At 41.7% G+C, this 14091-nt stretch overlaps 1 protein-coding gene across 1 annotated transcript in view; it reads right to left on the bottom strand.

The window, feature by feature from the left end:
• Positions 1-14091, bottom strand: part of mboat2b (membrane bound O-acyltransferase domain containing 2b) — a 116429-nt gene that overhangs the window by 12179 nt on the left and 90159 nt on the right. Inside the window, exons 9-10 of the mRNA XM_067984234.1 lie at positions 7430-7533; positions 6870-6934 (exon numbers count right to left, since the gene is read on the bottom strand). Coding sequence (XP_067840335.1) covers positions 6870-6934; positions 7430-7533 — 169 coding nt within the window. The remainder of the gene's footprint in view (positions 1-6869; positions 6935-7429; positions 7534-14091) is intronic.

Here is a 14091-nt window from a genome sequence, read left to right as displayed (position 1 = left end):
GGCTCAACAGATTAGCATTGAAGAGTCTCAACAGTGTATATTTCTCAATACTGATGACTGTTTTGCTAGCAGCTCTCTTATCTATACTGTCCCGAGTCACAAATTCTAATCACTGGGTATCAGTGAAATTAAGGATGTTCAATGAAGCCAGATATGGAACATTATTTATCTACAACTTATCCAATAACATTTTCCTGAGACTATTAAAGTGGAAATCACCAAAGTTAATGTAGTACGGTGAACAGCTAGGCTGAAGCAGCTATGGATGGCTTAGACGTCGACAGTGATAGTGAGAATCAAGCTATTAACATGCAAGCTAAGCAATGTCTGCACCTCTTTTTAAAGTATATATCACCAGCCAGTGAGAATTGCAGAGTAGTGAGCAATGTTCTCTCGTTAATAAGAGGATGATTTTTGAAATAGTTTTTCTTAACTTCTCTGAAGTTAGAATAAGTTAACCAATAAGCGGAGAAAAAAAAATGTATTCAATCATGTGGAAAAACTGGGAACAGCTTTGAAGAATTTAATCAGATGCCTATCTTCAGCAAACTGTAAGTAACTTTACAGATTAATTACCACAAAATTGCAATGGCTCTGCTCCCGAAATTCAGGTCAAAAATAAAATTGACAAAACAGTGACCACACTTCAGAAATAACTCATTCGCTGTCTTGTGGATGTGAAAGGTGCTATATAAAAGTAATTTTCTTTATTTCAGTATTGGGATAATCAGGATAACCAGTAGTTTGATGACTGTAATAGCCCATAGCAGTTTTTAAACAACGGCACTAGATAACGATGGTTACATTTCACAGACCTCAACGGCTAGATCGATTGAGTCGTTGCGTTCTGTGCACTGTAACCATCGTTATCTAGTGCCGTTGTGATAGAAAGAAAGAAAGAATTGCATTTATACTGTGCCTTACTATTTCTCCTCCCCAAGGCATCAATTCCTTGCTGGGTTTGTTTCCAGAGACGCCAATCACCGCACCCACCCCAGCCCCAACCCCCATGTTCCTTCTGTGAAGTTAGCTGCTGGTTTGGCAGCACTTCACTATATTTAATTCTGCAACACACTACCAGAAACAAACCTCCTGTAACTCATGTGGGTGCCACCAAAATCTGTGACCCGGAAACTTAAGATTAAAATCCTTTAGATTTCTCATGGCAGAAGTAAGGAAACCAGGTAAAAATAAGTCACATTTTAATCTGTTTCCCATGTCAATCCGCAGACGTCCAAATTTTGAAAATGTCAAAATTATATTGCAATACATCTGGATCATATAAGCAGAGTTGCACAGGGATGAAAAGAAAGCTGAATAAATAAAGGGGGTAGAGTTTCCACTAGATTGAGCTGGTTTTATCAACGCAATCCGACTGAACCAGCGCAAAAGAAAGCGGAAAATCCAGCTTAAATTGAGTTTCCGCGATCTTTAACACTGGCTCAAAAACCTCTGCGCCCAAAGCCAGCTCTGCCCACACCCCCCAGATCAAAACAAGGATGGCTTGTTTCTGCCAACTGCGCCAGATCAAGGACGGTCTTCAAATTAAGCTGGTTTTAGGTGCACAGGCACTAGTAGGCACGTTTTAAAATACTGAGATATTTAATTTACTAAGAAACTGATTAGTGTAGACCAAATGAAACTAGTAAATATTTCAGTATATAGTTTTTTAAAGCCATTTTCAGTGATTTTAAATCAGGTTACTCACAGGTGGAGGACTGGACACTTACAAAAAAGTTTATTTTTTTGTGATAACCCATTTTCAGCTGTATTAATAAAACTGCATCAGGTTGCCACTCTTAAATACATCAATGAACATTTATTAATGCAAAGAAAAAAACAATTACGCTGGTTCATGGAAGATTTTACGTTTGATTTTGCAAATGCATTTGTGATCATGCAAATGTATTTTAGCAGAAACTTGAACTATAACCTAACCTGTGCAATTTGAAGCACAATTTGCCGATTGCGCCCAAAGCGGAAACTCTACCCCAATGTTTTGGTACACCTGTGTGCAATACCACAGTAATAAAATGTGAGATTGCACCTGTATTTTCCCCACACATGTTCCCAATCTTGACAAGATACTGTACTCTACCTCAAGAGTAACTGGCAGAAGAGGTGCACAAAATAAATTAAATTGGCACTCCGAGAAGAATAGCTTTACCCTTGCTCAGCAATTTTTCACCATAGTAACGTACAGCATGAAAAAAAACAGAACCTGCACCTCACCATTATAGCATGGAAATTTTGTCCATCGTTTCACTTGTTTTTGTTCAGTTTAAAGATAGCAGTTTCAAGCACTACATTAAAAAGTGATTGTACCTTTATTAAAAGTCAACTTGTTTACCCAGCGATGGGGTGTTTGGTTTAGTGCTACAATACCACTTTGAAGGGGACAATTTACCACTGACATGTTAATGTTTTAACCGTAATCCCATCAGGACAAATTGCAGGAATGCCAGCTACTTGCCTCTGATTAGAGAAATCAATTAAGTGAATGATACTTTGAATCAGGTGTCCATTGTTGAAATTGTATCAAATTGCTAAACTTAAACTATTAATATTTGCAACATCCCCGAACAAGTAGTTATCCTTCTGCTTTTGTGTTTACAGATTGTAAAGACTGTTGGTATTGTACAGCCTCTCACTTTAACTGACAGAGTAACCTTCAAAGCAAGTGCCTGTCTTTCAAATAAAGAGTATAGAATAAAAAAAGTATATTTGGTATGTTAAGTTTGGTTTGTTTTCATATAGAATCATAGAAAGTTACAGCACAGGAGGCCATTCGGCCCATCATGTCCATGCCAGCCAAAAAAAGAGCTATCCAGCTTAATCCCACTTTCCAGCACTTGGTCCGTAATTCTGTAGGTTACAGCACTTCAACTGTTCATTAAATGAGTTGAGGGTTTCTGCCTCGACCACCCTTTCAGGCAGTAAGTTCCAGACCCCCACCACTGTCTGGGTGAAAAATTTCTCCTCAGCTCCCTTCTAATCCTTCTACCAATTACTTTAAATCTATTCCCCTTGGTCACTGACCCCTCTGCTAAGGGAAAATATCCTCTCTATCCATTCCATCTAGTTCAGTCATAGTTTTATTTACCTCAATTAAATCTCCCCATAGCCTCCTTTGTTTCAAAGAAAACAACCCCGGCCTATCCAATCTTTTCTCATAGCTAAAATTCTCCAGCCCTGGCAACATCCTCTTAAATCTCCTCTGTACCCTCTCTAGTGCAATCATATCTTTCCTGTAATGTGGAGACCAGAACTGTACACAGTACTCAAGCTGTGGCCTAACCAATGTTTTATATAGTTCCAGCATAACCTCCCTGCTCTTATATAAAGGAAAGTATACCGTATGCCTTCTTAACCTCCTTATCTACCTGTCCTGCTACCTTCAAGGATCGGTGGACATGCACTCAAAGGTCCCTTTGTTCCTCTACACCTCAGTATCCTTCCATTTATTGTGTATTCCCTTGCCTTGTTTGCCCTCCCCAAATGCATTACCTCACACTTCTCTGGATTTGAATTCCATTTGCCACTTTTCTGCCCACCTGACCAGTCCATTGCTATCTTCCTGCAGTCTATAGCTTTCCTCTTCTATCAACCACACAGCCAATTTTTGTATCATCTGCAAACTTCTTGATCAAGCCCCCCACATTCAAGTCCAAATCATGAATATTTACCACAAAAAGCAAGGGACCTAGTACTGAGCCTTGCAGGACCCCACTGGAAACAGCCTACCAGTCGCAAAAACATCCGTCAACCATTACCCTTTGCTTCCTGCCACTGAGCAAATTTTGGATCCAACCAGCCACTTTCCCTTCAATCCCATGGGCTTTTACTTCTTTGACCAATCTGCCATGCGGGACCTTGTCAAAAGCCTTCCTAAAATCGATGTACACTACACCAAATGCGCTACCCTCATCGACCCTCCTTGTTGCCACCTCAAAAAATTCAATGAAGTTAGTCAGACATGACCTTCCCTTAACAAATCCATGCTGATTGTCCTTGATTAACCCATGCCTTTCTAAATGATGATTTATGCTGTCCCTCAGAACAGATTCCAATAATTTTCCCACCACCGAGATTAGACCGACAGGCCTATAATTACTCGGTCTATCTCTTTCTCCCTTTTTAAACAACGGTACAACGTTAACAGTTCTCCAACCATCCAGCACCACGCCTGTAGCCAGGGAGGATTGGAAAATGATTCAGACCCTCCGCTATTTCCTCCCTTGCTTCTCTTAGCAGCCTGGGATACATTTCATCCGGATCTGGCAATTTATCTACGTTCAAAGATGCCAAACCCCTTAATACTTCCTCTCTCACTACATTTATCCCATCCAATATTTCATACTCCTCCTCGTCCTCCTCATCTACAGTCTCTGCATTGTCCTGCTCTTTTGTGAAGACAGACGCAAAGTATTCATTAAGAACTATACCCACATCTTCCGCCTCCACACACAGGTTACCTTTTTGGTCTCTAATAAGCCCTACTCTTTCCTTAGTTATCCTCTTGCTCTTGTATTTATAAGATTTTGGGGTTTTCCTTAATTTTACTTGCCAGTATTTTTTCATGCCCTCTCTTTGCTTTCCTAATTTCCTTTTTAATTTCACCCCTGCACTTCCGATACTCCTCTAGGCTTTCTGCAGTATTGAGCTCTGGGTATCTGACATAAGCTTCCCCTTTTTGCCTTATCTTATCCTGTATGCTCCTGGTCATCCAGGGCGCTCTAGATTTGGCAGTCCCATCCTTTTTCTTTGTGGGAACATGTTTACTCTGAACCCCTAGAGTGCCTCCCACTGATTTACCTTCAAGTAGCTGTTTCCAGTCCACTTTTGCTACATCACTTCTCAGCTCAGTAAAATTGGCCTTTCCCCAATTTAGAACTTTTACTCCTGTTCTATCTTTGTTAAATCTAACAAAATTATGATCAATACCAGCAAAACACTCTCCCATTGATACTTCTTCCACCTGCCTAGCTTCATTCCCTAAAATTAAAACCAGAACTGCACCCCCCCCTCCACCCTTTGTTGGGCTCGTTATGTACTGCCTAAAAAAGTTCCCCAGAATGCAATTTAAGAATTCTACACCCCCTATACCTTTTGCACTGATATTATCTGGGATACAATTAGGGTAGTTGAAATCCCCGACTATTACTGCCCTATTGTTTTTGCATGTCTCAGAAATTTGCCTACATATTTGCTCTTCCATCTCCCTCTGACTGTTTGGGGGTCTAAAGTACACTCCCTGCAGCATGACTGCCCCTTTTTTGTTCTTTAGCTCAACCCATATGGCCTTGTCTGATGATCCTAACATATCATCCCTCCTCACAGCTATAATTGCTTCTTTAACCAATATTGCCACCCCGCCCCCTTTTTGTTTTCGTAGCGAGCAGTTGAGCATCCTAAGCTTGCACTTTTCACACTACAATCTGCTTTTGCCAAAGAACAAGACTGCTTATTTCATCGAGAAGTGTTTCATCTCAAGTTCTATAAGTATTCAAAGGGTCTTGTCTGACCAATTTGTTTGATTAACTTCTTGTTTCCAGACGTGAGTGCTATATTGGACCGTTCAATATGTCACCTGCTTCTGTAAATAATTGTATTTTAAGTATAAGCTAATAGTTTAGACTTTTACAAAAAAGCTGTAACAGCGGGGGTACCACAAGGATCAGTGCTTGTGCCTCAGCTATTTACCATCTATATTAATGACTTGGATGAAGGGACTGAGTGTAATATATCCAAGTTTGCTGATGATACAAAGCCAGGTGGGAAAGTAAGCTGTGAGGAGAACGCAAAGTGTATGCAAAGGGATATAGACAGGTTAAGTGAGTGGACAAGGTGGCTCAAAGTAAAATGGGAGGTGAGACTTTGGTAGGAAGAACAGAAAAACAGAATATTTTTTAAATGGTGAGAAACTATTAAATGTTGGTGTCCAAAGAGACTTGGGTGTCCTGGTATAAGAAACACAAAAAGTTAGTATGCAGGTACAGCAGGCAATTAGGAAAGCAAATGGCACGTTAGCCTTTATTGCAAAGGGGTTGGAGCACAAGAGTAAGGAAGTCTTACTACAATCGTAAAGGGCTTTGGTGAGACCTCACCTGGAGTACTGTGTACAGTTTAGGTCTCCTTATCGAAGGAAGGATGTACTTGCCTTAGACGGGGTGCAACAAAGGTTCACTAGTTTGATTCCTGGGATGAGAGGGTTGTCCTACGAGGAGAGGTTGAGTAGAATGGGCCTATATTCTCTGGAGTTTAGAAGAATGAGAAGTGATCTCATTGAAACATAAGATTCTGAGATGGCTTGACAGGGTAGATGCTGAGAGGTTGGTTCACCTGGCTGGAGAGTCTAGAACTAGGGGGCATAGTCACAGGGGTCAGCCATTTAAGACTGAAATGAAGGGGAATTTCTTCACTCAGAGGGTTGTGAATCTTATGACTGCTCTACCCCAGAGGGCAGTGGATGCTGAGTCGTTGAGTATATTCAAGGTTGAGATAGATAGATTTTTGGACTCTAGGGGATTGGGCAGGAAAGTGAAGTTGAGGTTGAAGATCAGCCACGATCTGATTGAATGGCAGAGCAGGCTCAAGGGGCCGTATGGCCTACTCCTATTTCTTATGTTTCTATGTCTGGTTTGATTGCGGACGAGCCGATGGAAGCTGCTTTTTGTGGTGAGAATAGGTAAAATGTATTGACAGCAAGCCCGCATCACAACACCAACAACCTACCATTGCAGCATAGGGATGCAATATAACCTGCACCCTATCAATGTAGTACAAGTTACAGAACCAATATCTAGTACTACAGCAACTCTATCTTACTTAGCTTTCTTAAAAAAATTGAAGATAAGTCAGATCATTACCTTTTAAACCAGAGAGCTGTCTGTATGTTCCAGTTGTCAATGAACATTTTAAAACTTGTCGCAAACTGCAGAAAGTATTAAAATGGAAATTATATTATGTAAATTCTTCTGACATGAATAGGGTAAATATAGGAAAGGAAAGCCAAATGGGGGTAATATTTTTCAAGAAAAAAAAAGTTACATTTTTCAAACTTGGAAGGGGAAATTTGGTTGTTAGACCTCATTTACACAAAATCTAGGTTAGTTTCAACAATGGAGCATCAACATGCTGTGCCTCAAGTAGTGGAAGGTGAAAGAGTACGATTTCTGCCACAGGAGGAAGCAAGTGGATGACACCACAAAGGAATGCACAATCATTCTATGCTACTCATGCACACATTCCAGTTTCAGTTCCTGTTCCCATCCCTCGCTTGTGTACCTCAGCGGTACTGAAAGGCCGAGAGTAGGATATCTGGCCTCTAGGCTACAAGGCACTACAGAGGGAAACTAGAGGGAAGAAAATGGGGTTGGGGCCACAAATGAGTAATTGTCCTCGAACAAAAAAAAAGGGCAACACTCACCTCAATGTTAACAATATTTAAATTTGAAATCAAGTCCCAGCGAGCATTGCCTTTCTCATCATAGCCATTGAAGCCAAATCCTGCAGCATTGTTGATAGCATCAGCTGTGCAAAATAAAATTGAGTGAGACAATGAAAAGCACTTTAAAAAAAAGTTTTAATACACTTTAGCTTTTCTTCACCATATACAAATGCATATCCAAAAATTACAGTAAGATGTAATTCTCTAATTCAGTTTCATAGATAACTATTAGAATTTTTTTCTGCTGTATTATAGCTAAAGCAGATACTTTAAGCCAGCCTGAAGTGTCAAGTTCCCAAGCAGACTCAAGTTCGAGCCCCAGCCAAGTTACATATTTGACAACTGCTGCTCTCAATGGCCTGCTGCATACAACTCTCCACCATTACAGATTACTTCATTTATGTCTGCATAAAAAAGCTGTCTAAAAGGTCACACAGAAAACAAAGCCAGCCACCACCACATGCCCACCCAAACTGCCAAATCACCCCACGGTTCCCTCCTTTTGCCCTGAACCCAAGTTTTTCTCTAGTTTCTGTCCCATCTCCTCATGCCCTCTGAGCTCATCTTGTCTACAAGACCCACATCTTGCTCTTTTAACCCCATACCATCCAACTTCACTTCCTGGCCCCTGCTAGTTGACATTGTAAGCAGTTCTCCCCCCTCAGGTGCTGTCCTCTTCCCTCTCAAAACTGCCATCATAACCCCTCAAAAAAAATCCACCCTTGACCATTATATGTTTGCAAACTATCATCCCATCTCCAACACATTGTCCCTTCCCAGATCCAAGCTTGAATTTATCAGGCACTAATCAAAGTCACAAATGACATTCTCTGTGACTGTGAAAATGGTACATTATCCCTCCTCTTCCTTCTCCATCCCTCTGCAACCTTTTTCCACAGTCGACCACAAGATCCTCCTCCAATGCCTCTCTTCCATTGTCCAGCTCATTGGAACTGCCTTGCTTGGTTTCACTCTTATCTATCCAATCAGTCAGAAGTGGGAGAACCGGCAAAGCATCACGAGAGGCCCGAAAAGCGGCCACATAAGTGGGAGAGAACCGGGAGTGGCAAAGCATCGCGAGAGGCCCAAGGAGTGGCCAGATAAGAAGTGGGAGAGAACTGGCAGAGCATCGCAAGGCGCCAGATGAGCAGTCTAAAACAGACAGTAAACTAAAAAAAAAATGTAAAAAAAGTAACAGCACAACACAAGGCAGAGCAGTGGAGGTAAGTCAGTGCAAGTATTTAGTTTAGTGGTTAGTATTTTAGTGATTATTGTTTTTGAGTGGTTAGTGTTTTAGTGGTGGCTAAAAAGTTAATTTGCTTAGCTTTAAGGCTATTTGTTTTAAATAACTTAACTAATATGGCAGGACAGCTGGGGCCTGTCGCATGCACATCCTGTGCCATGTGGGAACTCCAGAACACTTGTGTCTTGGAAAGCTACATATACAGGAAGTGCCATCAATGCCTTGTATCCAGGAATTTTTGAAATGTGTTCAGGATAACTTTCTTAACCAGTACGTTTCCAGCCCAATGAGGAAAGGGGCATTGCTGGACTTGGTTCGAGGGAATGGGGTAGGCCAAGTGGAACAAGTGTCAGTGGGGGAACATTTAGGGAGCAGCGATCATAGTTTAAGGTTTAGAATAGCTATGGAAAAGGACTCTGACCACTGAAGTAAAAATACTCAATTGGAGGAGGACCAATTTCAATGGGTTGAGAATAGATCTGGCCTAGGTAAATTGGAATCAAAGACTGGCAGGCAAAGCTGTAATTGAACAGTGGGCAGCCTTTAAGGAGGCGATGGGTCGGGTCGGGTACAATCGAGGCACATTCCCACAAGGCAGAAAGGTAGGGCAATTAAAGCCAGAGCTCTCTAAATGACAAAAAAAGATAGCGAGGAAGATGAAATGGAAAAAGGGGGCATATGATAGATATCAGGTTGATAACACAAGTGCGAACCAAGCTGAATATAGAAAATTCAGAGGGGAAGTGAAAAAGGAAATAAGAGGGGCAAAGAAAGAGTATGAGGATAGACAGGCAGCCAAAATAAAAGGGAATCCAAAAAAGTTTTCTACAGGCATGTAAATGGTAAACAGGTGGTAAGAAGAGGGGTGGGGCCAATTAGGGACCATAAAGGAGATCTACTCATGGAAGCAGAGGGGATGGCCAAGGTACTAAATGAGTACTTTGCATCTGTCTTTACCAAGGAAGAAGATGCTGCCACAGTCCCAGTAAAGGAAGACGTAGTTGAGATACTGGATGGGCTAAAAATTGATGAGGTACTAGAAAGGCTAGCAGTACTTAAAGTAGAAAAGTCACCTGGTCCGGATGGTATGCATCCTAGGTTGCTGAGGGAAGTAAGGTGAAAATTGCGGAGGTACTGGCCATAATCTTCCAAACATCCGCAGGTACGAGGGTGGTGCCAGATGACTGGAAAATTGCAAATGTTACACCTTTGTTCAAAAAAAGGGTGCAAGATTAAACCCAGCAACTATAGGCCAGTGGTGGGGAAACTTTTAGAAACGATAATCCGAGACAGAATTAACAGTCACTTGGACGAGTGTGGATTGATTAGGGAAAGCCAACAGAGATTTGTTCAAGGCAAAGCGTGTTTAACTAACCTGATGAAGTTTTTTGATCAGGTAACAGAGGGTAAATGAGGGCAATGCAGTTGATGTGGTGTATATGGACTTTCAAAAGACGTTTGACGAAGTGCCGCACGGTAGGCTTATCAAGATTGCGGCCCATGGAATAAAGGAGCCAGTAGCAATATAGATACAGAACTGGCTACGTGTCAGGAAACAGTAGTGGTGAACGATTGTTTTCCAGACTGGAGGGAGGTGTACAGTGGTGTTCCCTAGGAGTCAGTGCTGGGACCACTGCTTTTCTTGATATATATTAATGACTTGGACTTGGGTGTACAGGGCACAATTTCAAAATTTGCAGATGACATAAAACTTGGTAATGTAGTAAACAGCGAGGAGGATAGTGATAGACGTCAAGAAGATATAGGCAGGCTGGAGGCATTGGCGGACATGTGGCAGAGGAAATTTAATGCAGAAAAGTGCGAAGTGATACATTTTGGTAGGAAGAACGAGGCAAGGCAACATAAACTAGAAGGCACAACTCTAAAAGGGGGACAGCAACAGAGATCTGGAGGCATATGTGCACAAATCATTGAAGGAGGCAGGGCAGGTTGAGAAAGAGGTTGTAAAAGCATACGGGATCTCGGGCTTTATAAATAGAGGTATAGAGTACAACAGTATGGAAGTCATGAAGAAGCTTTATAAAACACTGGTTCGGCCACCACTGGAGTATTGTGTCCAGTTCTGGGCACCGCACTTTAGGAAAGATGTGAAGGCTTTAGTGAGGGTACAGAAGAGATTTACTAGAATGATTCCAAGGATGAGGGACTTTAGTTACGAGGATAGGCTGGAGAAGCTGGGATTGTTCTCCTTGGAAGAGATGGTTGCGAGGAGATTTGATAGAGGTATTCAAAATCACGAAGAGTCTGGACAGAGTAGATAGAGAAACTGTTCCCACTGGCAGAAGGGTCAAGAACCAGAGGACATAGATTTAAGGTGATTGGCAAAAGAACCAAAGGTGACATGAGGAAAAACTTTTTAAAAAAAACAGCTATGGGTTAGGATCTGGAATGCACTGCCCAAGTGGGTGGTGGAGGCAGATTCAATCATGGCCTTCAAAAGGGAACTGGATAAGTACTTGAAAGGAAAACATTTGCAGGGCTACAGAGAAAGGGCAGGGGAGTGGGACTAGCCAGATTGCTCTTGCATAGAGTAGCGCGGACTCGATGGGCTAAATGGCCTCCTCCGGTGCTGTAACCTGTCTATGATTCTAATTGCTCAAGCTCAGAGTTTGAGTTGACAGTCGGCTGGCGTCACCACAGTGCATACAGGAAGCTGAGAGTTTCGTGGATAGCACGTTTCAGGTGGTCACCCAACAGCTACAGAGTGTTCGGGAGCAGAGGGTGCGGGTGACCACCAGGCAGACAAGGAGGAACAGGCAGGCAGTGCAGGATTCCCCTGGGAGTGTGGCACTCACAAACCTCTACTCAGTGTTGAATACAAGTGAGGATGAGGAGATCTCAGGGGGCTGCAGTCAGGAGCAAATCCATGGCTCTGTGGGATGCTCGGCTGCACAGGGAGGCAAAAAAAAGTGTAAAAATGCAGTTGATATAGGGGATTTGAATGTCAGGGGGATAGACAGGTGTCTGTTGTAAACATGGGCAGGATTGGGAACTAAACATTCCTGGCTACAGTGTATTCAGGGCAGGGGGTGGGAAGGGCAGTACTGATCAAGGATAATGTTGCAGTTCGACAGAGGGATGACATAGTAGAGGGTTCAAAAGACAATCTATTTGGTTAGAGTTAAGGAACAGGAAATGAGCCATTACCTTGCTGGGTGTTTACTATAGACCCCCCGATAGAGGAGAGGAGCAAATCTGTAGGTAAGATTCAGAGAAATGTAATAATAGAGCAGTAATAGTAGGGAACTTCAATTAAACCAAAATAGGCTGGGGGGAAAAGAAGTGTAAAGGATAAGGAGGGTGAAGAGTTCATATAATGTGTACAGGAGAACTTCCTTAATTAGTATGTTTCTAGCCCAAGGAAGGAAGCAGCACTGGATCTAGTCTTGGGGAAATGAATTAGGGCAAGTGGATTGTGATTCAGTGGGAGAACATCTGGCTAATAGAGATCAGAATGTAATTAGGTTTAAAGTAGCTACAGAAAGGAACAAAGAAAAATCAATTGTGAAAATACCAAACTATAGCCAATTTCAGTGATTTGAGAAGGGATCTAGCACAGGTGGGCTGGAAACAAAGATTGGCCAAAAAAAAGTAAATGGAGAAATGGCAGGCCTTCAAGGTTGAGTGTTTGGATACAAACCAAGCATATTCCCAGAAGGAGGAAAGATAGGACATTCAAAGCTAGAGCTCCCTGGATGACAAAGCAAATAGAAGTTAAAATAAAACAGAAAAGGCAGGTTTATGACAAATGACAGGTACTGAATAGAAAACCAGGCAGAATACAGAAAGGGCAGGGGGAAATTGAAAAAGGATAAGGAGGGCAAAGAAAGAATGTGATTAGCAGGCAACATAGAAGGGAAACCAAAAATCTTTTAAAAACATAAAAAGTAAAAAGATGGTTGAAGGACTGGTGAGGCTGATTACAGACAAAAAGGAAATCTTCTTGTGGAGGCAGAGGGCATGACTGAGGTACTAAATGAGTACTTTGCATCTGTCTTCACAAAAGAGGATGAAGTTAATGTCGTAGTAGAGGAGGAGGAGAGTAGAGATACTGGATAGAAAGGAGGTGCTAAATAGGTTGGCATCATTCAAAGTCATCTGGTCCAGATGATTTGCACCCCAAGTTCCTGAGGGAAGCAAGGGTGGGGATAACAGAAGCTCGAACCACAATCTTTCAATCCTGCTTGGATATGGGAATGGTGCTAGAGGATTGGAGGATTGCAAATGTTACACCCCTATTCAAAAAAAGGGAGGGGGGATAAACCTAGTAAATACAGGCAAATCAGTCTAACATCAGTGGTGGGAAAACTACGAGACCCCAATGTTAAGGACAAAATTAATTCTCACTTGGAGAAACAAGGGTTAATGAGACAGCCAGCGCTGATTTACACAGCGTCTTCAACGTAGGAAAACGTGCCAGGTGGGATGATTCTCCTCTAACCACAAAGCATTGAGTTCCATATTTGAAATTCTATGAATTCTCATCTGTTGATTTTTGCTATTTTACTTCCTAGTTTTCACTGAGGGAGGGAGAAGACCGGGGGCAGGGTGGGGGGGGGGGGGGAAGAGGTGGGGCAGTGGTTATGTGTATGCAAGAAAAAAAAAATCTTCAGATAAGAACAAAAAGGACAGCTTACAAGTGATCTTAATGTATCTATGCAAAGGACATTCTTGAAGGGGATCTTCAGTCTGATGTTACCCAAACACATCTGGTACACTGTTTTACTCAAGAAAGAAAGCTCAGACCACCTGTTTGGAATACTGTCTACCCTAATGTTACCTTCTCTCAAATATTCATTCAAACCTATCCTCATTCCACTTTACTTAACAAAATAATGCAATTCAGTTTTCAGACAGGTCAATTACTGTTTTAAGTCCATGCTCAATAAAATCCAGATCACCACTGATCCTCCATAACTGTTTTATTCCCCTTCAGACCATCAGAATCATAAATGGTGTGATTTTAGACTATAGAAACAGCTGAATTTTGTGATGGAAAAATCAAATCATTAATTCTATACTAGTTGAAGGACAAAGTGTGGCATGTGGTGAGAGGAAGCAAATAAAATTTATCGGGTTTGGGGGGGGGGGGGGGGAAGGGACCTTTAAAAACATTGAGTAGGCTTGTGTATATACACAATAGCTATGCATAAAATTTACTGTAATTAGAATTCTTCATAAACTTGCAGTTATATCACAATTGTTAACATTGCTATGCACAGAGACCGAGAGTCAACTTCGTACTATAGTAGCAGCATTAAAAATATACCTAATTAAGCTCCTATATAAAAATACCAGGAAGGGATTTCAAGAATGCTTATGATATTTATGAACCACTCAAGTTTTTCTCACCCAAATCTAGGATTGGCCTGCTCCA

Source organism: Heptranchias perlo, chromosome 5 (assembly GCF_035084215.1).
Source record: "Heptranchias perlo isolate sHepPer1 chromosome 5, sHepPer1.hap1, whole genome shotgun sequence".
Classification (NCBI taxonomy): domain Eukaryota; kingdom Metazoa; phylum Chordata; class Chondrichthyes; order Hexanchiformes; family Hexanchidae; genus Heptranchias; species Heptranchias perlo.
Note: the sequence above shows the minus strand (reverse complement) of the source record. Positions and strands in the feature narration are given on the sequence as shown.